Source organism: Serinus canaria, chromosome 7 (assembly GCF_022539315.1).
Source record: "Serinus canaria isolate serCan28SL12 chromosome 7, serCan2020, whole genome shotgun sequence".
Classification (NCBI taxonomy): Eukaryota; Metazoa; Chordata; class Aves; order Passeriformes; family Fringillidae; genus Serinus; species Serinus canaria.
In genome coordinates, this window is record NC_066321.1 from 27449062 (window position 1) to 27473873 (window position 24812).

Below are 24812 nucleotides of genomic sequence, written 5' to 3' on the forward strand. Positions count from 1 at the left end.
TGAAAACAAAGCACGTGCACTGAGTTTATTTTGCCCTATCTGGTTGTTTCACGTGCTGGAACAGGCCCTGTGAACCTTTCACAGTCCCAGGGAAAGTGAAGTGCCCCGAGAGTATCAAACAGGTGAAGTCTTTGCTAAGAAAGGGTTCTGGGGTTTTTAGATCTTCCTTTGCTCAGGTGTAATATGTGATTACCTCCTCACCTTGAGCCTTCCATTCTTACCTTCCTCCTTTCTGGTAAGGCTGCAGGATTTAGTAATTTTGCACTAGAAATGTTGCTTTGCCTCTTTCTGTGTTCTTTGACCCGACACCACCACTAACATTGTGCAGTCTTTTCTGTTTTCCAGCCTGCAGAACCATGGTGTTCCCAAACTTGTGTATATCTGATTACCTCAACAATCAAAATTGCTTTACATCTTCTCAGTTCTGTACAAATGACCTTAATCCACCTGTTGCTTTCCTCAGCTTCCTACCCTCAATAAGAACTATCCTTCCACAGATGGGATGTGTGACATTCTTCTTTTAAGTAAAATTATCTGAAACTGTTTCAGGGCTGTCTTTATTTTGAAACATACCTTTCTATGTTATTTAATATGCTGCTCTTAATTAACCATATGGATTGCATGTGCTGCAGAGAAAGGACCAGCTTCAGCACCTGGCCTGAAGCTTCACCTAAGTTCAGTAAGGAAATTTGGTAATGCAAGGCAGCATAAAGTAAGGATTTAGAATCGGTTCAAACCTCTTGATTTCTTCAGAAACTGGGAAGAGAATATTCAGGAGTAGAAGTACTGAACATGTATGTAATCAGGAAGACATCATCACGGTGGGAGCATGGTACTGGAAAACCTCAAAGAATGAAGTTTTAGTGCTCTCTTGAGTGATTTATGGTGACATCTGGCCTTGGCTGTTCTCTGCAAGGAAGCACAGGGCCTCCTGTTACCTGCTTCCAGGGAGGACAGCACGGGTACCTGGTTCTCAGAGGTAACACCTGCTTTAAAGTGTTCCATTTGCATTAGGTGAGATGGAGGGAACCAAAGTGCAGCGTGTACCAGGGAAGGAGTGGCAAGGAGCAAGTTCAGCCTGCCACATGTACTACAAATTCCAGACAGGTCCACTGGGCACCACTGCCTGTAGCTGAGACTGCTGCCCTCAGATTACAGTGCTCCTTATGCATTTCATCCCTGAAAACGAGGGGAGTTCTAGAGCATTGCTGGTCACTCTAGGGGCGACTGGAGATCCCTGACTTACCTTTGCCATTCATTTGAATTCAAAGCACGACTCCTCAATGGCTGCCAAACTGTGCTATTCTCTGGGAAGGCAGTGTGTCAGCTGGCCTCTGCTTGGGCAGAGCTGGCTGAGTTGATGCTCTGAAGTTACATTCCCACAAAGTTGAGTTAATAAGTTACAGTGCTGAAAAACGCCAGGAGCTTGGCTAAGGCAGTGATTGCAGGAGCCGTTTGGCGTTAAATGGCAGCCGAGATAGCCCGGGTTACTGGAGCTGCCAGGTGTCTGTTACTGATAAGGCTTTAAGCTGCACTTTTTTTGCAGCTTTTGAACATTCTGTGTCTGTCTGTCTGTCTGAGCAGGTGCGTTTGGCACAGGGTAAAATCACACCCAAGCTCAGATAAGAAATGAATGCCCCAAAGGAGGAGCACTTTGTACCAGTGAAGTGTACAAACAAGTTTATAGCTGAGGTTGTTACAGTTTCCCTTTACGTCTGATGAACTTCATGCAGCATCAGCTCCCGAGGGATGCTGGTTTCTGGGCCGTGGAGTTTGGCTGCTCTTCTTTCAAAGGCAGCAACCATCTGCTTTACAACTTCATCAAAAAATAGCGTAGCAAGTTTTGAGTGTAGAAGTGAACGAAATTCAAAAGAAATCTGTTTAGGAAAATAAAAGATAATTATTTTTCCTATCTATACCGTTGTAAAATGCTGTTACAAATAGACAACTCTGTTAAAGAATCTCCAGTGAAGGCTGCAGGTAAGTTGTAGAACAGTTAAAACTGAGGAATAGGTGAATGTGGCTGAGAAGGAAACCCATGTTCCTCGGTCTAAGGACTGTACTTCTGGGCTTTTCCATGAGAAGAACCCTCTCATTCAGTTCTCTGAAGTAGTCATTTACATCTACCTAAACTGTCTTTTCTTTTATAAATGGTTCATTACAAAAGAGGTAATGAAAAACTACTGACAAACAATAACTTATTTTGTGCACAGAATTCACTTGAGGGACAAAAGTTGTCTGAAAAAGATCCTGTGTGGCAAGACAACAGACTAGTACGTAATCTGGAGCATGCCAAAGAAACTTAAAAGTGACTTGAAATAGTTACTTATTAAATGCCAGTATTTTAAATCAGTCTTTCCGTTTGGTGGCAGTAGTTCTGGTAGGTTCAAACAAGCAGTTTAATTACTAAAATTACAGATTTGGTTTGTGTGTCACATCTCCCACCCGAACAGCTCCCTCTCCCGACCTGACACCAGCAGTCAGTGAAATGGATTGGGAGTTGTCATTTTTGTTATTCCTGAAAAATCAGATTGAATGCCACAAGGAGCAAATACAGCCTCTCCCCAACTCCTTATGAGCAAGGCATGTTAATTGCAAAGCAGTAGCACAGAAGTAATTAAACAGCTTGGCCCATAAGCCAAGTGTAGCTTCATTTACATTTTCTTGACCTCAAGCATCAATAAAATTAAGGTGCCTCTTGCAAGTCTGAGAGCTGTCATTTAGGGCATGCAGTGTTCTGCACAGTGGGCATGTGGAGTCTGGCATCATGGTCAGCAATTATGTCAGTCTTAAAGGGATGGTATACATTAATGAAGTTTGCAGGTGGTGAAAATGGTGGTGTGCTTCAGTCTGTGAACCAAAGCATTTCAGAGCTGAAACCAAAGTAGGAAAGGTTCCCTGTTGTATGTAGATGTCTCCTGGAATCAGGCTGGCTGATACAACAGGATACAACAGCTTGTGGGAACCAGCATAGCCTGAAACTCAAATTACATTTTCTAAAGCAAACAAGCATTCTTAAGTTGAAGTTTTCTCTGGAACATCTGTAATTGCAGGGCCTGTTTTGAGGAGTTTGTTGTGAAACTCTTATCATCCCTGCCTGCCCGTGCCCAGAGGCAAGGAGCAGCAGAGCAGGAACTGCCAGAGGCTCAGCTCAGCCAACTGCACTGGCTTCCTTTGCAGCCTCCAAACAGGGTAAGCAGTAAGATGTGTTGATAGTGTTCCCCCAAGAAAATGAAATGTCCACATTCAGTTCAGTTTTGATTCCATTTAACTGAAGTTCTTGACCTGAAATGTCAAAATGTGGCTTTGGTTTGTGGAGGTGGGGTGCTGCTTTCTCACAGAGCCTGTATGTAGATTGTAGGCTTTAAATAGTTGTTTAATTCAAGTTTTTTAACTGATTTATGGCTTGGGTTAAAAGATAGCTTATATTTGTTAGCTGAAAGAACTGACACTTATTTGCCTAAAGAAACACAAATAACATGAGCACATAACATGCAAACCATTAACATACGTGGTTCTTTGAGCACCTGTAGATTAATTTTTACTGTTGAACTGTATGAAGTGCAATATAGTAATAAGCTGAAAGTTAATAACCCAAAGAGGTTAATGTGCTAGTTTAAAAATACTCCAAAAGCTTTTTCCTATTCACTGAAGATAATTTTCAAAGCAGGGTATTCCAGCAGATGGCAGCAGGATTAGCCCAGCTCTGTGTACTTTTGCAGCTTGTTACAAACCCCAGCTCAATGCTTTGTTTGTTACACACTTTGTTATAAAATGCAAGAAAAAAACGTGATGGCAGACAAACCAGACAACATGGAAAGCAGTAACTGGAATGGAAACAGCTTTTCTGGGAGAGAAATCAGGCTAAATCAGGTACTGGATTTAAAGAGCTATCCTTTTGGGCTGCAGTGATATCCCATCACAGATTAGAGACAGCAAAAATCTATTACACTTGTATTAGAGAAGGAAGGAGTAAGGCTTGAAATACGTGAAAGAGTAAACTGGAGGACAGGAAATTGAACTGACCAAACTGCAGCCCAAACAGGACAGATGGCAGAACACTGACTTTCTGGTACCAAGGGCATTGAGGTTATAGAGTGATTAATGAAAACAGCAAAGTATATTTCACATTTCTCCTGCACTGGACTGTATAAAAACTTCAATGTGTTTAGAACTGTAGGGTGAGAGCTGCCTGTTCTAGACTGTTTCATGACACATGGACACCTCACAGAAGGCTGCTGTTTCTGAAGGATACTGAAGGGGTTTCCAGCAGTAAAGTTTGCAAAATATTTTCTGGACAGAATTTACTAAAGCTAACTTGTTTTCTGTGTGTAAGTGTTTAAAGAGTAGTACAGGCATTTAAAAAAGCCCCCTCAGTTGAAGATAAGTGTTTCTATGTGCTGCTCCTAGCATGTGTAGTTTTAATGACCATACTTACTGAAAAATCCAATGTACATGTCCTTGGATAACCAGGGATACCAGGGCTCAAGCGCCACACTGTTTCCAAGTGATTAAAGAGCTTTCCATCTGTGCATGATGCCTAAAATAAAGTTTTGAAAATCAAGCTACAATTAGACTTTTACAAATGTGACAAACAGGTATTACTGAAGCTTGTGTTTGTGATGGTCGTGGCATGGTTAAACCTGTTCTTACAGCACAGCCAGCATGAAATCCAATATGCAAAGATGTCAAATATGGCAAAATACCTGAGGTCCTTCCAAGGCAGAGGAAAATACTGTGTCTGAGTGTCATAAAACAGATCTGTGGCATGATGCATAGAACATCCAAATACATAACCTCAACTGGCTTGGAATTTGTTGGGAAAATTTCTCTAACTTTTTCTTGGGTGATGTTTTTACAAGTTCTTATTGTTACCCCAAGGAGCTCTGCTCTAACAGACTGTCCCCAGGGAATGGGTGTTACTTGGCTTGGAGAGCTGGGCTGAGGTGACTCATCTCAGAGACTAACCACCAGCACAAAAATACCTACATTTCTCTTTCCAGGAATGAGATAATGCATGGCCTTGCTACTTCTATATCAAAAGAGGAGTAGAGGGAAGATTAGATACAAAGAGCTGGTCTGCTTTTCCCTACTGCTATCAAAACAGCAGGAAAAATGGGAAAACTGCCACTGTGTTCCCCTTTCTTCAAGTCTTAAAGTAGCAAACTCACTCCATGCTTTCCCCCTTGGCAAAAACTGCTGTTACCAATCTCATTTTTCCATTGTTTAAGCCCTAAAAATGGGAGAACCTCTAAGCAACAAACCCATTCCCATTTTGTGCCTGAGCAGCACACAAGGTTCCTTTGCCTGGAGTTGCTTGAGAGGACAGTGAAATGGTCCAAGCACACAATCACTTCCCTAGAAATGTTCCTGCAGTTCTGTGGACGTAATGTAAACCTCTAGGAAAAGTAATTGCAGCAGAGAAAAGGCTAATGAGTCTCGGGGGAGGCAATCTGAAGAAATGGCTTTCCTCACCACTTTTGTGAGTCTTTTTTCTGAGACAAGAATTCTTCTTTTGAATGAATTAAGAGGGAAAAAGAGTTGGTAAGCCAATCTGATAGCTGTGTGAAAGAAAAAAGCCTGTCTTCTTAGGAAACTGTAGAAAAGGAAAGCTCTCAGTATGTAAGTCACAGATTTCCCATTATAGCTGCTCAACTTTTTTTTAATAAAAAAAGATTTTTTTTTCTTTCCAGAAACGGTAAGGATATTGAATAAAGGCATTTTGCATATTCCTTTTCCAATTTACATCTCCCCTGTACTTCAGAAACACATTTTCTGTTAAGTGTCTCTTATTAGGAAGCCTAGAAAAGAATAGTGAAATAGAATTTTCAAACAATTATCTTGAACAGCAATCAAATGCTATAATTTCCACTAATTATTCCAAACCAATCAGGACCTGCCAAGGGAGAGGCAGTTTTGCTATAAGGAATCTGTTCTGAGCCATTCCTTATGAAGACACATTTGAACATACAAGACAAATAGAGCATCCAGGCATCATCATTTAAGATATTTTACTTGACACTTTTCTGCTTTTCTCTTCATTATTGCTCTTGAAAAGCTGAAAGGAAAAACATAACTGCTTCTCTTCTGAAGAAATTAATTGCAAAAAAAAATTGACTTTAAATCCATACTTCTTTCTTCTCATCAATATATTGAATAACCATCTCTTCAGCACATTGTACTTAAGCTTAGCCTTTTTTTAGGCTTATATATCATCTAGTTAAAATTGTGAGAAGAAAATTAATGACAGATAGGAAGTTCATTAAGATATCAGAAGCTAGAGTTTTCAGTACTTATTTTGCATTCAGAGAGGCTTGGACAAAATTAAAAAAAAAAAAACAAAACAGAAAAACCAAAAAAAAATCATCCCAAAAATGTTAATATATTCTTTTTAAAACACATTCAAATTCTCCTCAGTTTATCTAAAGTCTTTAAAGAAAAGCAACACAAGTTTTGAGCCACACAAAGAACTTCCAGTATCGATTTTGTTTTAAGGCAAGATGTTCCTGGAATATTCAAATTTCAACAAACAAAAGTTAAGGAAAATTATGGTTAGGAGAAAAGAAAAATGCAATTACCTTAACTAAATGTGGTCTCACTAGGGTTACAATTGATGTGTATCTCTCTACTACAGGAGGGAATCCTATTTCCAGCTCTGCTTTGCAGTACCCAGAGCGCCTCGAGAGTATGTCTGACTTCTTACACCAAGGAACAAAGAGTTTGTAATTCTCCACAACAGCAACAACTTCATACATTTCCTGCATGGAATACCTGGAAATAGACACATGAATGTTACAGGTACAAGGTATTTAAACTTCCAATGAGTATTAAAAATTTTCAGAGATGGTATATGTGGCATAGGCAGTTGAAAGGTGGACATAGTCACTACCACTGGTTTTGGGAATTGAAAATGCAGCTTTGCTAATTGAGAGGAAAGAAAAGTAATGCACTGGTAATTGTTTTTGCATAAAGAAGCAAAACATCACACACCATCCAGCAGTAACTTTGGTGAATAATGAACCAGTGCCTGCTAATTTCTGCAATATCAGGTAAACATGCATACTCTTCAAATGGAAACATTTTTTCCAGCACAGCTGTGTCTTCATTTAGGCAGATGTTGGACATTGCACCAAAAAAAAAAAAAAAAATTATCCACACTTGATGGCTCCCAAAACAAGCTGTACCAAAACTCAAGTACTGTATTTCACAGGGTTTAAACAGGAGCACCATCTTCCTTATTTGAGCCCAAACAATAAAGCTTAATTAAAAAAACAGATGGAATGGAAAAACCTTCCAGTATCACAGAATGGCTGATGTTGGAAGGACCTCATTTTGTCCAACACCTCTGCTCAGGCAGGATATTGAAATCAGATTAAATACCATTAAGGCAACGTTTTAGCTGATTCTGCTTTAACATGGCAAAGTATTACATAGCTATGGGTTTTAATTTTTCATTCTGACTCTGAAACAGATGGGATTAAGCATGTGCTTAATTTCCTTTAAAATGAAGCATATGTTCAACAGTACTTAGCAGTGAGGGCTATTGGACAAAGGCCCTCTTTAAGTGGCTAGGCAAGATCTGCTGCAGTTCAAGAACTATCAAAACAAGGAATGTTAAGTATAGTAAAAGAAAATATGGTAATAAACAATTCATACTGTTGTGGACCAGAAACTGGGCAAATCCCAGTATCATTAAATGAACTGAGATTTTCCCACTAGCTCTAAGGCAAACAAGGTTTCAAAATCTTTTTCTCTGTGAAGTTTCTTCATCATAGAACTAATTATTTTTCTTCTTTTAAAGAAATAAGAAAATCTTGAGAACTATAATATAATGTAAGTGCAAACATTAGCATGTGTTTGGGAGAGAATGGAACAGGGTTTTCACACCTGTTGACTTATTCACATTTTACTAGACGGAATTCTTAGAGCATTACTCCATTTCAAGGTTGGTTTTGTTTTGTCATGGAATGGAACAGTTATTTCTGCTGTTTCTTGCTATAAACCAAGGGCTTTGGGTTCCTACTTTTTTTTTTTTATTAACTTTCATACTGGTAAACCTAATCTCTACAAAGTCTAAAAGTCAAAACTCCTTTCTAGGTTCCCAGAGTCTTGGGGACAAATATCTTCAGGGATACTCAGTTTTTTTGAACTACTCATGTTTTGGATTAATTACAGCAAATACAAAATCAATAAGCATTTAAAGCGTCTGTGTCCACAGTTTTATACCAACCCTATAATTCTTCTTTCAGAATATTCTTTTCTTTTATTTATTACTGGTGCAGCAACGTTGAAGAAGTTTCTTGAAAAAGTATGGCTCATTACAGGTACTTGCAAAGGAGAAGTTCTGGTCATCAGAATACCACAAGAAGCCAAGTGCCTGAAAGAGGGAAAATGCTTTTAGATGTGTTTCATATCAGCAGAATAAAGAACAATGCATTCAGGTGAGACAAACCATCTCTTGTATAACATTATAAAAAATGTCAGCCAGATGGAAAAATGAAGGCTTGTAACAATATAAACTGTCAAAAACACAAGGGGCACCTTTTTTTTTTCCCTAAGAGAAACTAAAAATAGCCCCCAGTCATGGCAGAAGTAACAGGCAGAGTAAAATACAAAGGGCCTCATTAACCACTTGCTGCATGGCAGCTTGAGTTCAGCTCAAGTCTCACATCACCTAGTCTGCAGAAGAGGCTTTCTCAATAGCAAAAACAGGCATAGTTTGCAAAATTTTACCTTTTTGTCATACACAGAGAAGGTTTCACTTGGAAACAGAAAGCTGAACTCTTCTATAATCCTTCTCCTAAAGGGACAATTTCATTTTGGAAGTCCTTTCAGAAGGTGCTTTGTTTACTCAGCTTTCAACATTTCCTTCAGAAAATATCACCAGAACCTTGGATACAGTGTTTTCATAAGTAAATCTTAACAAATTACCTTTGAAACTACCAGTAATTCTAAGATTGCACCTCAGTGTTCTCAGTGAGCATCTGCACTAAAATCTAACAAGTATTCACCATGTGTAACAGTTCGGCTAAAACACTGATTTTCCTCAGATCAGGTCAGTCAAGATGCAAAATGCTGCCTGAGAAGCTCTGAATTGTGGCACCAGGAAAGTAAAAATGCCACTATTTGCCCACAGTGACTCTACAAGCATAAGCTAACAAGTAACCCAGGTCTTTTACTGATCTTCCTCTAACTATATAATCAGGACTGTACTTCTGGATTCATGTGGTTAAAAATGGAGCCAACCTCTTTTACTCAGAACTAGGCTTCTTTGGGGTTGGGTTGGTTGTTTTGTTGTTTTTTTAGACATAATGAACATGTAGATGCCCTTTTTCTTTTTTTTTTTTAACCAAACACCAAATTAGTCAGCAAATTAGTTACCAATTTGGAATTAAATTTAATTTAAATTAGCAATATGTTCTTTAAAAATCAGCATAATTTAAAATTCTAGTGAAATACAGTAGTTACCCATGACTGAGCACATCAGCTTACATGGTCACTGTATTAGGAGTCAGGTAAATAACAAAGTGGTAGAGTTTAGACGAAAATAATCATCATTAGCAGCTGGTTAGAAACAATCTGTACAGACTTTTTAAAAACCAGCTGTGCAACTGGGATATGAAGCATGATGCCTGAAAACACACTGTGAACACTCCTAAAATGGGACAGAAGTATTGTGTCAAAATTAAGAGAGGATAGGTCCACTTTAAAAGCCTCTGCAAATGTTTGTAACAGTATCTCATAGGATGTGGACAAAGTCTGTGTTTTTTCCAGACAGACCATACAAGACTGTTAAGGGAAAGCTTTGACAGGAATGCTGGGAGAGTGCCAGTAACATTGTAGCTGCCTCAACCAGATTCACAGAAGGTGTTCAAACGTGTGGAGCAGACCTCATTCTGCACAGCTGATTTAAATTCCATTATCTGGGGCTACATACAGGACACAGTCCAAACCAGTCACCATGGTTTGTCTCTTGGTTTGTTTTTTATTGTAATGCCATGCCAGTCTGTTGTTTCATGCAGTTTTATCTAAACTTGTTTCAGCCACAGGGCTGAAAAACAATCCCTACAAATAATCTCTCAGCTGCTGAAAGACTGTGTCCTTGCCACTGGAGGAAGGCAAGGTTAAGAGGTTGTAATGCTAACAAGTATGGTGAGATTCCATCCCTCTCCCAATTTAATCTGAAGAACAGATGCTGTGAGAATGTGCTGGGCTGGGTCCCAGGTCAGGAAAACAGATCTCTTTAAGAAATCCCCTGGTTTCCATGGACTGTCATGTGCTTTTGTGAACCTGAGCTGGGCCACTGAAGAAAAACCAAGTCCATTCTAGAATTCAGACACACCTGCCACCTCTGTATTTATCTCCTGCCACTGACAGACCCATCTCCACTCACTCCTGCCACTCACAGCTTCCTCCCTGAGCACTTGGGGACTGATCACCCAACTCCCATGACCTGAAAAGGAAGCATTTCTGGAGTATGACACGCACATGTAAGTGATCCATATTCTGTGATTCAAAAAAAAAAAAAAAAAAAAAATTACACAATTTTCTAAGCCTGAAAAATTTACTTTTTGGAAAAAACGGCTGTCTTAACTCCTCAGTGTAAACATCGAAATTAGTGCCAGGAGCATGCCAGGGCAAATGTGTTTACTATAGCCCAGCTGATACTTTCATCAGGTTAGTGATATCTGACTTCACAGTCTGTGAGACACGAGTTGATCCCATTCAAATTCTTTGCCAACAGCTGTGTGTATCCCAAAAAAATGAGTGTACCAGCAAGTGTCCTCACTAGCATCTCAGTCTGAACAAGCACACGAGACTAATTTACCACCTGAGCCCTTGAAGCCTGCTGCTGAGCACAGTGAGGTTCTGTCGAGCTGGCAGCAGGTACAGAGTGCATTCCGGGGACAACTGCAGCAGTGAAGCGTCCCCAGCTCCAAGGCTTCAGGTAGCACAGCACTGGGTCTGATCCAGCTTGTGCTTGCTTAAAACCAGCTGACAAGATCCCTGCAGCTTCCACTAGAAACATTTTTAAACTGAGTTTGCAAGCAGTTACTTAATGGGTTTCCTTATACCGAACACCCTTCCATCAATTGATTTTGCCCTGGAGACTCTAATAAATTACCCTTTAAAACAGCAACTTTGTTGACCAGGACTGAACAAATTTAATATTGCAGACACAACACTGAGATTACACCACAAAGAATATACAGTAAAAAATGTGATCCAATGTTACGTTTGACCACTGAACAGTTAACAATTCTGTCAAATGACTGCATGAAATTTGACATCATGAACCGATCTCTGTTTCACTTTTTGACAGTTTTTATAAGGATGACAGAGTTTGATAAAGAAACACAGCAGCACTGCCATAACAGTGCTAACAGGTGAACCTTTTATACTAAGATTTTCAAATCGCACTCTCTCATTTGCTTGCTTTTCTTTCTTTCAGACGAAAGGTTAACTCTTCACCAAAGCATATTGTTTTCCTCAAGCTGTTGCAGCAAGCCTTACACATGCTCAGGTGAGAAGGAACTTCATGCATTATCTGAAGCGGAAAACATGCGGGCGCTTCCTCAGTTTTTAAATCCTTTGACGGATTGCTCACAACTCTGCCACTGTCTCGGGCAAAGAGGAGGTGAGTTTCTAACCGGGAAAACGGCCCCTCTCTGTCACGCCCGCGGTATCCGCGCCTCGCCCCGCGTACCTGGCGGCGACCCCTCCGGCCAGCGCCCTGCCGAGCGCCGCGCCGCTCCGCGCCATCCCGGCCGCGCTGCTGTCGCCGCCCGTGGCCCCGGTGGTGGCGCGGAGCCGGCCGGCCCTGCCTGAGGGGCCGCGCGGTCACGGGACAGCGCGCGCGCTCGCGGCGCTCAGCCTGATTGGCCCGGCGGCGCGCTAGCCCCGCGCGCGGCCATAATTGGGCTTGAGAGCGGGGGGCGCCCACAGCGAGCGGCGGGAGCGGCTTCGGCCCCGTGTCCGCCCCCGTGTCGCTCCCCGTGTACGTCCTCGTGTCCGGCCCCGTGTCCCTGTTCCATCCCCCGCAGAGCGCCTGACCCGGGCGGGTCCGCGGGAGGAGCCGCTGGTGCTCGTCCCGCCTCTGCTCGGTGCGTGCTCAGGGTTACAGTCAGCAAGAACTTAACGATAAGGCCACAGAGCTGCCTGTAATCACCGAGCACCGGCTGACCACAACTTGGGCCAAAGAAATCACTAATTAACGCTTTCTCGTACTTTCTCGTAATTCACCTCTCAAATACAGCCTCTTTCAAGGAAAGCCTATGTTACAATTACTCTGCGATTGGAGACTTGCTGTTTAAATATAACTCATCACACTTTTCATATTTTGTGTAATATAATATGTGTTACACATAAAGTGTTAAAAGGTAAGACTGCAAAATCTATTTCCATAAAATAGTTTGGGTTGGCTTTTTTTTTTTTTTTTTTTTTTTAGTACCAGGTATTGTCTTGAGTGGAAATCTTGAACTAACACTGGTATATTCATGTCCTGAACTTGACTTGTGTCTGGGCTGTATGCACTAGAAAACCAGCCTGGATATATTGCCAGCAATGTCCCTCCAACTACTGGAGGAACCCATTCCCACCCATTTACAATGTAAATGAAGCAATTTTAGTTAAAGCTCTTGCATGCTGAATGCATTAAGAAGTGAGAAGATTTCTAGACAAAAATAACAGTTCAATTATATAAAACTACAACAACATCCTCCTCAGAAAATAGATCCTTTTAATTATCCCAGCCTCCTTGCCATTAGCAGAACCACTCATCATTAAATAAGCACACCACCAATTTGGGTGACAGACTCAATGGAGCAGCTTTTACTTCACCACCTCAGGGTATGGTGTTTTCCAGATAAGCTGTCCTGCAGCATGTCTCATTAACTTGATGAGAAACAGAAATCAGTAAAAACCCATATTCTCTAGTGCAGGTGAAAAACAAACTGCAAAGCCAGAAATACAAACAAAGCCCCAGTCCTATGTTGTCCTCCCCTCCTCTAACCCTTTTTACTAACCTCATCTGTGTCTGCAACTTCCAAGAGTGCTGCTGTTATTTGCTGGATTCTGTGTCTGCCGTTCTAGCTTGCTCAGTGGATCAGGAATTACCTCTTACAATGACTGATGTCATTCAGTGTTTAGAATATTTGAAGAGCATTGAGAAGTTCAAGGTGATGGATTCTGAAGGCACTTAGAGGGGTTTTTGCCTTTTTAGTTCTGTCTTGGTAGGCTCAGGATTAAAGTTCTTAAGCCTTGCTTGATACCTGTTGCTGAAGAGAGAGCTTAATTTACTAACTTTGACAGGAAGAGTGGCCCAAATTAATCCTAAACACCAGAGGGATGCAAGACATTTCTGATCCACTTGAAAGAGATGTACTGTAGAAACACACAGGTTGTTTTTTTCTAAATGTTATTTTTTTATAATACTACCATCATTAGAAGGTTAGGTTTAAATTTAAATTCTGATTATGAGGTTTTTACTATTAAAAACGATAATTTCAATTACACCTTTCAGTGGGCAAAGAGTCAATCTTTGATGAGGAGAGCATATTCTTGTGTGAAAAAAGGCTATCTTTGTTCACCTCTGTTCTTGCAGATGAGTGAAAAGAGAAGCTGGTTTAGTATGTTCCTTAAACAACCAGAGATATGCTGAAGAAAGCAAAAATATAGCCATTGTGTTCCTGTTTATAAATGAGTTTTGAACAATATTTGCCTTTGAAAGATCTCAAAATATCTCACAATTATACATGTGGGATTGCAAAAATGATCTATTAATCATGATATTAATCAGGATATAAAATCATTTATTTTTTTTATATTTCATATAGCACCAGTGAACTTGGTGTTAGTAATAATTGAAGTATTTGGCTGTAAATCTATTGTGTAAAGGATTAGACTTGTTTGATCTTCCTAAGGTTTTGGTGGACCAAAATATCAAAAAAATGTTTAGATCTCAGGGCATATTTGCTCACAGCCAGTTTTGAAATCCAGCTGCTCTGTTCTTACTCTGTCCCACTTCCAAAACAGTACTGTCTGTATTTACTAAAGTGCTCAGGAAGAACATGATCTGCAACAAATCATGCAGAGCCCGGGCTCAGCTCGGGTAGGCTGGGGGAGGATCGCTGCAGGTGGGGAGGGCGTGTCTGCAGCAGTTAGCCAAGCACCCTGCCCCTGCCAGCCCTGGGGACTCTGCTAGGTGGGACAAAGGGCCTGAAGCCTGGGTCCTCTTGGCAGAAAATCTACAAAAACTCCCTCAGGGGAGCCCACAGGGCTGTGGGAGCACAGATGACCGTCCCATCCCATCTTTGATTTATGTTCCTCAGCCGGCAGTGACATAAATGGTTTGTGTTCAGGTTATGCACATCCTGCAGAACACAATGCAGCCCTCATTTGAAATCCTCCAAAAAGCTTATCTTCCAATATGTGTTTTTTAACTCACTGGCTTTCCAGTGACAAAAAGGATCCTTTCTACATTATTTCTTCTTGACATCAGAAACAAAAATGGGACTGGAAGAGATTTTATTTTGTGCTATTTTTTTTCTTGCTCATATTATTTGAGAAGTTTCTACAGAGTTGAAACAGCTGTGGGTAAATCCTCTCTTTGTTTTAAGAACTTCTGCCCTGGTCTTTAATAGACACATGGCTGTCAGTGAACTGTCCCTGGCACCTGAAGCTAAGCACAGACCTGAGCAGAATGAAAGATGAGGAGTTTAGCCAGGTTTTAGCTTTTTGGATTATGTCAGCTTCTTGTATGGCTCTTTACAGCAGTGAGTGGGGGGGAAAAGAATACAAATAAAAAGTTACTTTTGGAAGAAGCAGCACGAGGATGTAGTCAAAAGCCTGCCTTCTTTGAGTGAACCAGTGCCAGAAACTTCTGCTGGCACAATAGAAGGGGTCAGTCAAGGACAGGCAAAGAGTCTGGATACTTCTTTCAGCAGCAGTGCCAGCTAGTGACAGCTTAAGCTGCCCTTGAAATTGGACCTGAATCTTACATAAAGCGGGACCTTGAAGGTCTGTTACTTGGGTATGATGCCAGACCTGCAAAGCTTGTGGGCTCTTAAATCCAATCTGTTTCAAATCCATCCAGAATCTCTGTGAACTCTGTTCACCTGTATGTGTGGGAAAGGGATGGAAACTCAGTAGGGCTGGTACAGCACTAAGTAACAGCCCTGTCTGTATGCTGTGGAAGCTGTGTGATGGAGTTAATGTTCAGGAGGCAGAAGTACATATTCAGGCATTTGACAGGCAGCCAAAAAGAACCCAGGGCAGAATACAGAATTTGGTGGAAAAGCAGGGAAGAGACACAAGCAAAAGGCAAAAGTTTTCTCAGTTTCATCATAGCACAATTTCTGTTAGCACTCAAAACACAAGTCCATTATGTGTGAAATGGCACATTCCAGAATGATTACTTTAGAGCCTTCCTTGGGACCTCATCCCTAGGTTAGGTCTGCTTAATAACAGAAGACATGAAATTTTGTAACTGTTCATAAGCTGGAAGTCAGGCTGAAGAAAGGAGAGAAAGTTACTGCCAATTGATCTTCATAGCGAATCTGAGCATGTGACATTTACTTAAAATAGTTACATGCATTCAAATCTGGCAGTAGGCAATTAGTTTGCCTCAACCTTACTGTCACATGTCCCTGGGCAGCTTGGTAAATATCTCCTTTTGTTGCCTATGAGTCTGTGCAAGTGCATCTTTCTAGAAATGCAAATGTGAGTTTAATAACACTGAGAATAAAGGACACAAGACTTTCTGCACCTTCAAGTGGCAGTTGCTTTTAACATTTGAATACATGTAGTTAGTAAATCATTAAAAGCAGAACTGAGCAAACTCCTGCAAACCAATCAACACAAAGCAAAGACTGACAGATCTTTAGATCAGTTGGTCAGTCAAATACAGATATTAACACAGAAACATGAGCGTCACATTATTTTCTTTAAGACAACCTTCAAAAGGCCCTAATGTGAACTACCAGCTTACATAAGGGGAGTGATTAGTGAAGAGTCAATGAGAGTTTTGCCATCATGTATTTATCACCCTTTTTCAGAAAAAGTTTATGCATTTTACCTGACAGAAAGTTCTCAAGTTGACTTCGCTTGTTGCAGAGGCTTCTGAGGAGATTAGGGACTTAGCAGGTTTTACAATAAAACATATGATAATAAATAAACTATAGAAGTTTACACATTACACTGTGTTTTGAAATATCATTGCTGTGCTGTATCATTAAGCAATTGTGGACTTTGTACCTAGGTTGCATAACCAGCCTTGGTGTTTTACTACTACTAAAAGTTGAGACAATAAATAACTAGCTTGTTCACAACACTTGACTGTAAGGGGGGAGGTCCAGGGCTTTGCATGTGGACAGAATCAATCCTAATCAGTTATTAGGTATACAATAGACAGCGATGCTGAAATGTGTGTATATCTCATCAACAGAACTGGGGAAAAAAAGTTAGTAATTCCCAAATGAAACGTGGAAGTGGTGTGAGGTCAGTTGTTGCAAAACAGCTAAACAATTTGTTTACATCCCCACCTAAGCCATGTTCATAAACATCTGATTGTTCCTCCTCTCTTCTAGACTATATTGAGTTTGCCCAAGTCTCTGTTGAACGCCATCAGTGGCTTTGACTGAGCTGAGTAAAGTGAAAGAATTGCTTTCCAGGTTTTGTATGCAACACAACTTTTAATGGCCTGGAGTAAGACTTAACTCCACTGCAGCAGCGTATTGCTACAGATAGTTCTGTTGTTTTGATTTCCCACGTCATCCCTTTCTGACTATTTTTGCCACTTTGAATTCATATAGTGACTTAAAATTCCAATATGTAGTAACCTCTGCTTTTTGTTGTTGAAGCTGACCTTTGTGATCTTAGATTATTTCATGTATGAATCAATGTCAGATGATTCTTAATTCCTTCTTCCACCTGCCAGTTTGGTATATCTACCAATTTCGTAAACACAGCTACCCTTCCCTCTTTCGAGCACTTACCAAAATATTAAACAGACTTGACCTGCCTGAAGGGCTGGAATCCAGTTAACCCCCATCTTGTAGCAATAAACATATATCTGGTTTATTTTGATATCTAGCGATCCGCCTGTTGGCACTGAGCCAGTTACCCTGACCAGCTGAAACCCACGTCAAGCACTTTGGCAAAAAAGAGTTGAGCACCCAGATTCCAGGGGCCAGCCCTCATGGCTGTGGGAAAGAAGTTTTCAGGCACCCGTCCGTATTTGGCTCCTCCACTCTCCCCGCCCTCACCGGAAGTTCCCTCAGGGCTGGCCGGGCTCAGCGCCCCCCCCCCTCCCTCCCCCCCCCCCCCCCCCCCCCCCCACTACCTCCCGCACGGCCATTGGCTGGGCGCGCCGTCCATCAGGTGGTAGGCGGGGCCTGGCCTCCTGCTTGCGGGACGGCGGCCGCGCCTGCGCGCTGCGGGCTCTGGCGGCCCCGTGTGGCGGAAGCGACGGGGCCGCGCCAGTTCCGCCTCGGCGTCGTTGGCGCTGCACAAAATGGCGAAGATCGCCAAGACCCACGAAGGTAAAAATAGCACGGAAGGCCCCGTGTCCGCGGCTGCCCGCGCCGCGCTTGGACATCGACCGCTGCTTGTGTGTCTCCCTGGCTCCGGGCAGCGTCAAGCGCTGCTCGTCGGGCGGGGGCCGGGCGGGCAGGCCCTGTGTGTAATGGCGGCTGCGCTCGTCACCGCCGGGCCGGGCGGGGGACGGGCATGAGGGGGAGCTCTCGTTGGGCTGGCGTGGGACGGAGCGGCGGCCAGGCCTGTGCGAGGGAGCTCGGTCGCTGAACTCCCCCCGCCCGGGCCTCCTTCCTCTCTCCCATCGAGCCTCGGCCGGTGCGCTGTGCAAACCCCGCGGTGCCGGTGCGAGTTTGGCATCAGAAACGCCAACGGCGCGCGTTCCTTCCCCTGCCGAGCCCTTTGGCCTCGGCAAACAGGGCTGCAGGGCCCGGAGAACGGGTGTTGCCCGCTGGAAGCCGGCGCGGCCCCAGCCGATGCTGAGCCGCCGCGGTGCTGGCTGAGAAAAGTGTCCCGAAGGAGGGGAAGGATTGTGAGGCGGAGAGCGTTCTAGCTGCCATTTTACAAAGACTTCCTGCGGCCGGCTCTTGACGTAGGAAAGCGGCTCTGGGCTCGCTGGGCCATTTAGCGGCCCAGGGCTTTCCCAGGCAGGCTCTTCTTCTCCAAGGGGCTCTCTGTGCTGCTCTCCAGCTCTTCTCAGTGGGAATCAAAGCTCTCTTTGTGGGCATCGCCTGTGGCTTGCCCTGCCCTTAAGTATTTTCAGGCACCGGAGGATAATTTGTAAAATTACTCTGCTTCTGCGTTTTTGCTTCGGGGTTTTTCGTGTACGATAGATGTTCTGCTGTGTTTTGTTTTAATTTATATGCGTAGTTCACTGATCGAAAACTACCTCTGGATGGTAGTTGTGAACTGTGCGGGCGCCCAGGCATTCATTGTCTTTTAGTATTTTTTTTTCTTTTTTCAGTTTTGCACTGAAAAAGCTTTTCAAATGGAAATCCGTGGAAGTGGGGTTAATGTAGTGTTTAACACTATAGACCCAACCTGAATTTAGGGATGAAGAAAAGCTTAAACTGTTTGTCCTTTTTAAAAATTTAATTAGGTTGTTTGTTTTTTTTTTTTTTTTTTACGAATTCTAAAATATTTTGGTACAATTACAGAAAATATGCATTGTTTGTTAAATGCATATTGATTGTTCAATATACAGCTTGACAGAAGCATCAAAACAGATGGAGTTTGTGTCAGCTACATAGTTAAAGGGGAACTCTGTTTGAGGTTGAAAAGTGAAGTTTCAAGTGGCAGCTTATAAAGCCTCCATAAATGCGTGAGCTTTCAATGCTGTTGAAGGTCGTTTTTAGTTTAACTTTTTTTTCTTGCTGAGAAAAGAACAGAGATCTTCAAATATAATAGATCTGACATGTGTAAGAGTGCTAAAGTAGCTAAAAATAAAGCCATGCAAGGGCAAGCTAAATGTGCAAAAATATGATAAGACATAAAAACATAAAACCTGTTTACCCTGTAAAATACCTTTCCAGCACAGGGTCTTCTTTCTTTTTTTAATGTTAGAGTAGAACTACATGTTGGAAGCAGAGCACATAGTTAGAGAAAGCCTCTCTGTGAGCTAATTGTTCAGAGACTTTGAATTCTCACGTGTTGAGTTAAATAATACTCAGCATTTATGGTATGTTTCAAATCAACTATTCGTTAAAGTTACTTCTGATAAAATACCAAAATATGTAAATAGTAGAGTAAAATGCAGAAAAGGAATGATCAGTAGAATATTATCCCCTTGATGCTTTCCAAACACAGGCTACCTGTGGCTACAGGCCTCCTGGTTCAAGGACTTTTGTGGGGTGTTCTCCCTAGAGTGCTTCATTTTAACTGGAGGCTGGTATTAGTTAAAAATTAGGGTGGCTATCAGTAAGGTTTGTTGAGCCCATATAGACTTTGTTTTTTGGTATAGATAACCCAGCAGGTTTTGCTGTAGGAAAATAAGAATGCTCCTTACCCTGCTAACAGATATAATCCCTGTAATCTAAAGGAAAAGGCCAATTATGAATGACACCTCTGCCCTCTTAGTGAAATATAGCTGTTTTAAAAATAGTTTTGGAGGACAAGGCCTTGGTATGATAGGTGTTGGTAAGAACCATCAATAAGAAAATATTTTTGTGTTGACACTTTCAGTGCAGAAATCCCCCAGCTGTGTTACTTAACTCTGTTGGTGATAGTACAGCTGGGAGGCCAAGCAAGAGCAAATCTCTGTGGCCCATCCTGCAGTGCAGGGGACTCATTGATGTGTTGTGTGCTGGAGCTGCATGGTCATGTTGATTCAGTGAACTGGTGATGGTAAGGCATGATGATCCTGTAGGCAAGATCCATAGGCTTATTTCATGTTGAAGTTGGTTACAGCTGTGGAGTTTCAGTCAGGCTTTAGTGTGCTACTGAAAAGCCAGAGTGTTTGTTGTTCCACTGACTGCCCTTTGGGAATAAGGGAAATGCTGGGCTTGTACCCTCACATTACCCACTCGGTGCTGATAGGGTTGTCCTTGGTAGGGATGGAAGCTCCAGGTATTTCCTTCCACCCCAGGCTGCAGAAGGAATCAGGAGCTTCATTTGCTCTCTGGGAGAAACAGAAATCACTAAAAAATCTGTGGATAAAGTAATTGAGTTTCATTGGCTCTATAGCCGTGCCATAGGATGATTCCACAGAAGTGGAATACCTTAAGAGGACACTGTAAGCGCCTCTGAAGGCAGGCAGAGGCCTCTGAGGGCAAAAGATCCCTAATTTGGAAGTAGTTTCTTTCTGCTGCTTCACAGAACTAACACACTGTATTCCAAGTTTTGGACTCACAGGAATCCCCTGGGCTGAGCAGGATTTTACAGGGAGCAGGATGTACCCACAGGCTGGATTCAGGAGGTGCTCATGCCAGCAGTATAAGGCTTTTGTGAGGTTTCAGCTTCTCGTGAGCTTAAGGCATCACGAGTCTGTAACACAGAGGTGACTGAAGTTACTCTGCTTTAGGAAGCTGCAGAAGTTCAGTGGAAACCCTGAAGTGGCTGGAGCAAGATTCTCCTTGTAAGCCTTTAGGGTGTATCTTCTGTGTAGGACTCTTAATGGGTTTGGAAACACATTGCTGGGTTTCCTCACTAGACCAGTGCAGGAACTGCTGATTCGCTGCCAGGTTTACTGTGCTTCACACAAGTCAGTGTTTCTTTCTGACTAAGTGAGCTCTTAGTTCTGCTGTTCTCACTCATAGCTATATGGCAGAGATTTCTCAGGTAAAACTTGCCTCTCCAGAGAACGTGCCTTTGTACAGGAGGCATAATTTGGCTTATTGTGGGTTTGTGGTTGGTTGTTGTTGTTTGTTGGGTTTTGGTTTTTTTTTTGGTTAGTGGCAGTCTGTGATAAGAAAAGGACTCAGCTGTGACGTTAAGGCTTGAAGTTTGCAGTGTTGACATTTTAAACTCTTAAATGAAGCAATTCTGATCCAATAATTTGCATTATAATGCTAATAATTTTAGCTTCAGAAAAAAAGTTTTTTTTTTGGTCAGGTTTCCTACAGGTGTTGCATAACATTGTGTAGTGTCTTTTGCAAAAATGTGCCATATTTATTCGTCCTGAAAAGAGAAGTGAGCAACAGTAGTAAACAATTATTGAATACTCAGGATTCAAGATTTATTTGTGAACAAGATTTCCTGTAGCTTTTTTGTAAATTGACAAATTTCCTTGAAGTTAAGGTAGCAGGCAATAGCACTTCAGGTGGGAGGGGGTGAATCCCAGAATTATTCATGTTGAAAGGGTCTTTTGTAGTCCAATTACATTGTAATCCAATTCTTCCTCACAGCCATGATCCTTCATATTCCTGCAGCAATAAAATGCAACTCTTGGGGGTTTTCTTGGCCATTAAAGTAATTGTTTGATCTAGTGAAATTTACATTGTATGGATAATTGTCTTTCCATATCTATTAACTCAAAATTCACTTGAAAACAATAATAATTTTTACACAGCTGTGCCTCAATGTACCTGCAGTTGCATTTGTTGAAGATAGTTGGATTACTGCAATTTATTTTTGTCTTGCATTACAACAGATGGGAGGAAGGCATGGTTTAATTTCCTTCCTTGTTTTCTGGATTAAGAAGTTAATGTTTTTTCTGAAAGTACCAAATTTCTGTGATCAAAGACGGCCACCAGAGTTGATTAGAGTCAGATCCTGATACAGTACAAGAATGACAGAGCTCCCATTTGTCCCATTTGAAGAGTGTTTTGTTATCCAGAAGAATAGCAGTCTTCAAAGATAGTGGTGCATGCAGGAATAATGATGAGTAAATAACATTTGAGCTGCCAAAGTGAAAAGAGAGTCCCTAAGTTTTGGGGTATTTTTATTAACTTGTTACCCAGTGGCATCTTAGAGTTGGTTTTTTTATTTACTTATTCAAAGATAGGATAGCTTTGCAATATGTTATGAAAGAAATACAGTGTTTTATTAAATCTCAGTTTTGAGAACCTGTGCAGTAATTATTTTGAACAGAGTTGTTTAAATTAGCAAAATTGGTGATAACATTGTGAAAGGCTTTTTTTAATGAAAGGATGACATTTGTTTGGAAATGGTTTTGTTAGTGTAGTGCTGAGAGATACTACTGTGGTGTAAATTAGCTTCTCTGCTACCTCTGTCGGAAGGTGAGATATGGTAACAGTGAGTTAAATAATTTGCTTTAAGCCATATAATTAAAGTACTCTGTGCTGGATCATAGTAAAACATGAGGAGAAGCTTTTTATGAATACCAGCTTATGAATTACGATTTTTTTTAGTTTTGTGTGTCATATATTCTGTTTATTTCTTTATTGATAATCTTTCAGGTTGGGCAAAAAACTGTTTGCTGTACATACTAACATGACTACTATAATTTGTATGTATGTGTAACAAGACTTTGTGTGTGCTTTTACCCTAGATATTGAAGCACAAATTCGAGAAATTCAAGGAAAAAAGCCTGCTCTTGATGAAGCACAAGGAGTAGGCCTTGATTCCACAGGATATTATGATCAAGAAATTTATGGTGGCAGTGACAGCAGATTTGCTGGATATGTCACTTCTATTGCAGCTACTGAATTGGAAGATGTAAGTGATGTTATTTATTTTGTTTGTTTAGGACCTGCAATTTAACTATTTCAGAATTGATTTTGAGTAATATTTAGTAGCGGGTGCTTGAAGTAGAACCAATTTTTATTAAAGCCGTAGTGGACCAAGTATGTCTTATCTGGGAAGCACATAAGGATGAGATAATTTGGGTTGGAAGGGGCCTTAAAGATAATTTTGTTCTAACCGACTTGCCATGGGCAGGGACACCTTTCACTGGACAGGTTGCTTAAAGCAACTTCCAACTTGGCACTGAACACTTCCAGGGATGGGGCATCCACAGATTCTCTGAGCAGCCTGTGCCAGGGCCTCACCACTCTCAAAGGAGACAGTTATCTTTCTACTTTCCAATCTAAACCTACTCTCCTTCAGTTAGAAGCCATTTCCCCTTGTCCTGGCAGTACATGCTCACATAAACTCCCTCTCCAGCTCTAGGCTCCCTTCAGGTACTGGAAGGCTGCAGTTAGGTCAGCCCAAAGCCCTCCCTTTTCCAGACTGACTGAACAAACGCAGTTCTCTTGCCTTTCCTCGAAAGAAAGGTGCTCCATTCCTCCAGTCTCTTGGTGGCCTTCTCTGGACTCGCTCCACCAGGTCCCTGTCCCTCCTGTGTTGGCCCCAGAGCTGGATGCAGGGTTCCAGGTGGGATCTCAGAGCAGAGGGGCAGGATCCCCTGCCTTACCCTGCTGCCCATGGGGCTTTGGATGCAGCCCAGGACACGTTTGGCTTTCTGGGCTGGGAGTGCCCACTGCTGGGTCATGTCCAGCCTGCCCTTCACCAGCTGCCCCCAAGTCCTTCTCAGCAGGACTTCAGTTCTAAGTCTTACTACTACTTCTACTTATTGAATTTTGAGAACCTTGTAGACCCAAACAGAAGGCAAAAAGTTGTGGCCTGGTACTTAATGTTAGCCTTGGCTGGAATAATTAACTTTGTTCTGTTACTGCTGCCAGGATTACAAATGACAGTAAAAAATTTAATAAAACTTCAGCCAGCAAACTCTAGTGACTGTTTTAAGATTCCTGTTCAAATTTCAGAGCTGTTTTTAAGAATTGGCTTTTTCACTGTGTTGTGTTTTCCATATGTATCTTGCTTGTAAGATTACCTTATGTTAATTTCTACTGATAAACATTGGACCATATTTTCAGTTGCAGGTCAGATCTACAGGCCTTATCATAAGTAGAGAGGCAACTATATCATATACTGAGAGAATTGTATTTCTAAGAACAAAGAAGATGTTTAGTTTAGTACTAGTTGATATATGAGGTGTTTTTTTAGTAATGTACTTGTGTCATCTGCAGACTTGTAAGAATGCCTTATTAAAAATTTCCATTACTCTGGGGCTCACTCAGAAAGTTTCATAATTTTATGAGCAGTTTTTCTTTTGGGTTGCTGTAAATAATTGAATAGAAACTGACTACTGATAGGAAGGAATAGCAAAAGCAAGTGCTTGTTATTGCCATTGTGGTTGAGTTAGTATAACTAAACTAACTTGAATCTATCTCTGAATTTTTTGCTGTTTCTGAAGCCTTTTTATAGCGTTAAGTCTTGTTCCATGAATATATATATATATAGCTGACTTGTATGAAAAATACTTTGAATATCTTGCACCAGTTCTCACACACCAACTAGGGAACTAGTTAGGTTCTAACAGTAACTAGTTGGTTCTAATGGTGCTAACTAACAGCAGTGCTGATATGAAATACAGACTTTTTGTCTAATTAGTGTAGATAGCATACTTGATTAAGTGTAGCATATTGAAAATTACTTGAGCCTTCTTGGTGATATGAGCAGGTTTATCTGAATCACTAGTTTGGGAATAATAAGAAATGCTATATGAGAAAGCTTGCTAAAATTTTGAATTACCTATTCTACTTGTCCATTTTTATCTTTTCTATGACCACGGCATGTTTATCTGATGTTAGTTTATCTAAGTATAATACCAGCATGACAAATTCACCATGTCTTCACTGACAGGATGATGATGACTACCCTTCCACAAGTCTGCTTGGCCAGAAGAAGCCAGGATACCATGCTCCAGTGGCATTGCTTAATGACATACCACAATCTACTGAACAGGTACGTCTTAATTGCGGGCACAGTAAAATACTCCTGTAAGCACTGAGCAAAACGAGCGTTAATAACAGATTTTG

At 41.5% G+C, this 24812-nt stretch overlaps 2 protein-coding genes across 6 annotated transcripts in view; one reads left to right on the plus strand and one right to left on the minus strand.

The window, feature by feature from the left end:
• Positions 1-17465, minus strand: COQ10B (coenzyme Q10B). Of its 3 annotated transcripts, none has more exons than XM_050976924.1 (6): positions 17342-17465; positions 13026-13277; positions 8231-8377; positions 6579-6771; positions 4439-4540; positions 1-1877 (listed from the first exon to the last, which is right to left on the minus strand). In XM_050976924.1, the coding sequence occupies exons 2-6, from the start codon at positions 13028-13030 to the stop codon at positions 1710-1712; spliced, it is 615 nt and encodes a 204-aa protein (XP_050832881.1). In that variant the 5' UTR covers positions 13031-13277; positions 17342-17465; the 3' UTR covers positions 1-1709. The 3 variants fall into 3 exon arrangements, with proteins under 3 accessions (XP_050832881.1, XP_018767209.1, XP_018767205.1); XM_018911664.3 differs by lacking the exon at positions 17342-17465 and adding an exon at positions 16076-16138; XM_018911660.3 differs by lacking the exons at positions 13026-13277; positions 17342-17465 and adding an exon at positions 11708-12038.
• Positions 17402-24812, plus strand: part of SF3B1 (splicing factor 3b subunit 1) — a 22791-nt gene continuing 15380 nt past the window's right edge. For all 3 annotated transcript variants that reach the window (XR_007777978.1, XM_030241615.2, XM_050976912.1), the window contains exons 1-3: positions 17402-17540; positions 22481-22647; positions 24637-24738. Coding sequence is in view for 2 of the 3 variants with exons in the window: in XM_030241615.2 (XP_030097475.1) it covers positions 17513-17540; positions 22481-22647; positions 24637-24738 (297 nt within the window). In the remaining variant the exon portion in view is untranslated. The remainder of the gene's footprint in view (positions 17541-22480; positions 22648-24636; positions 24739-24812) is intronic.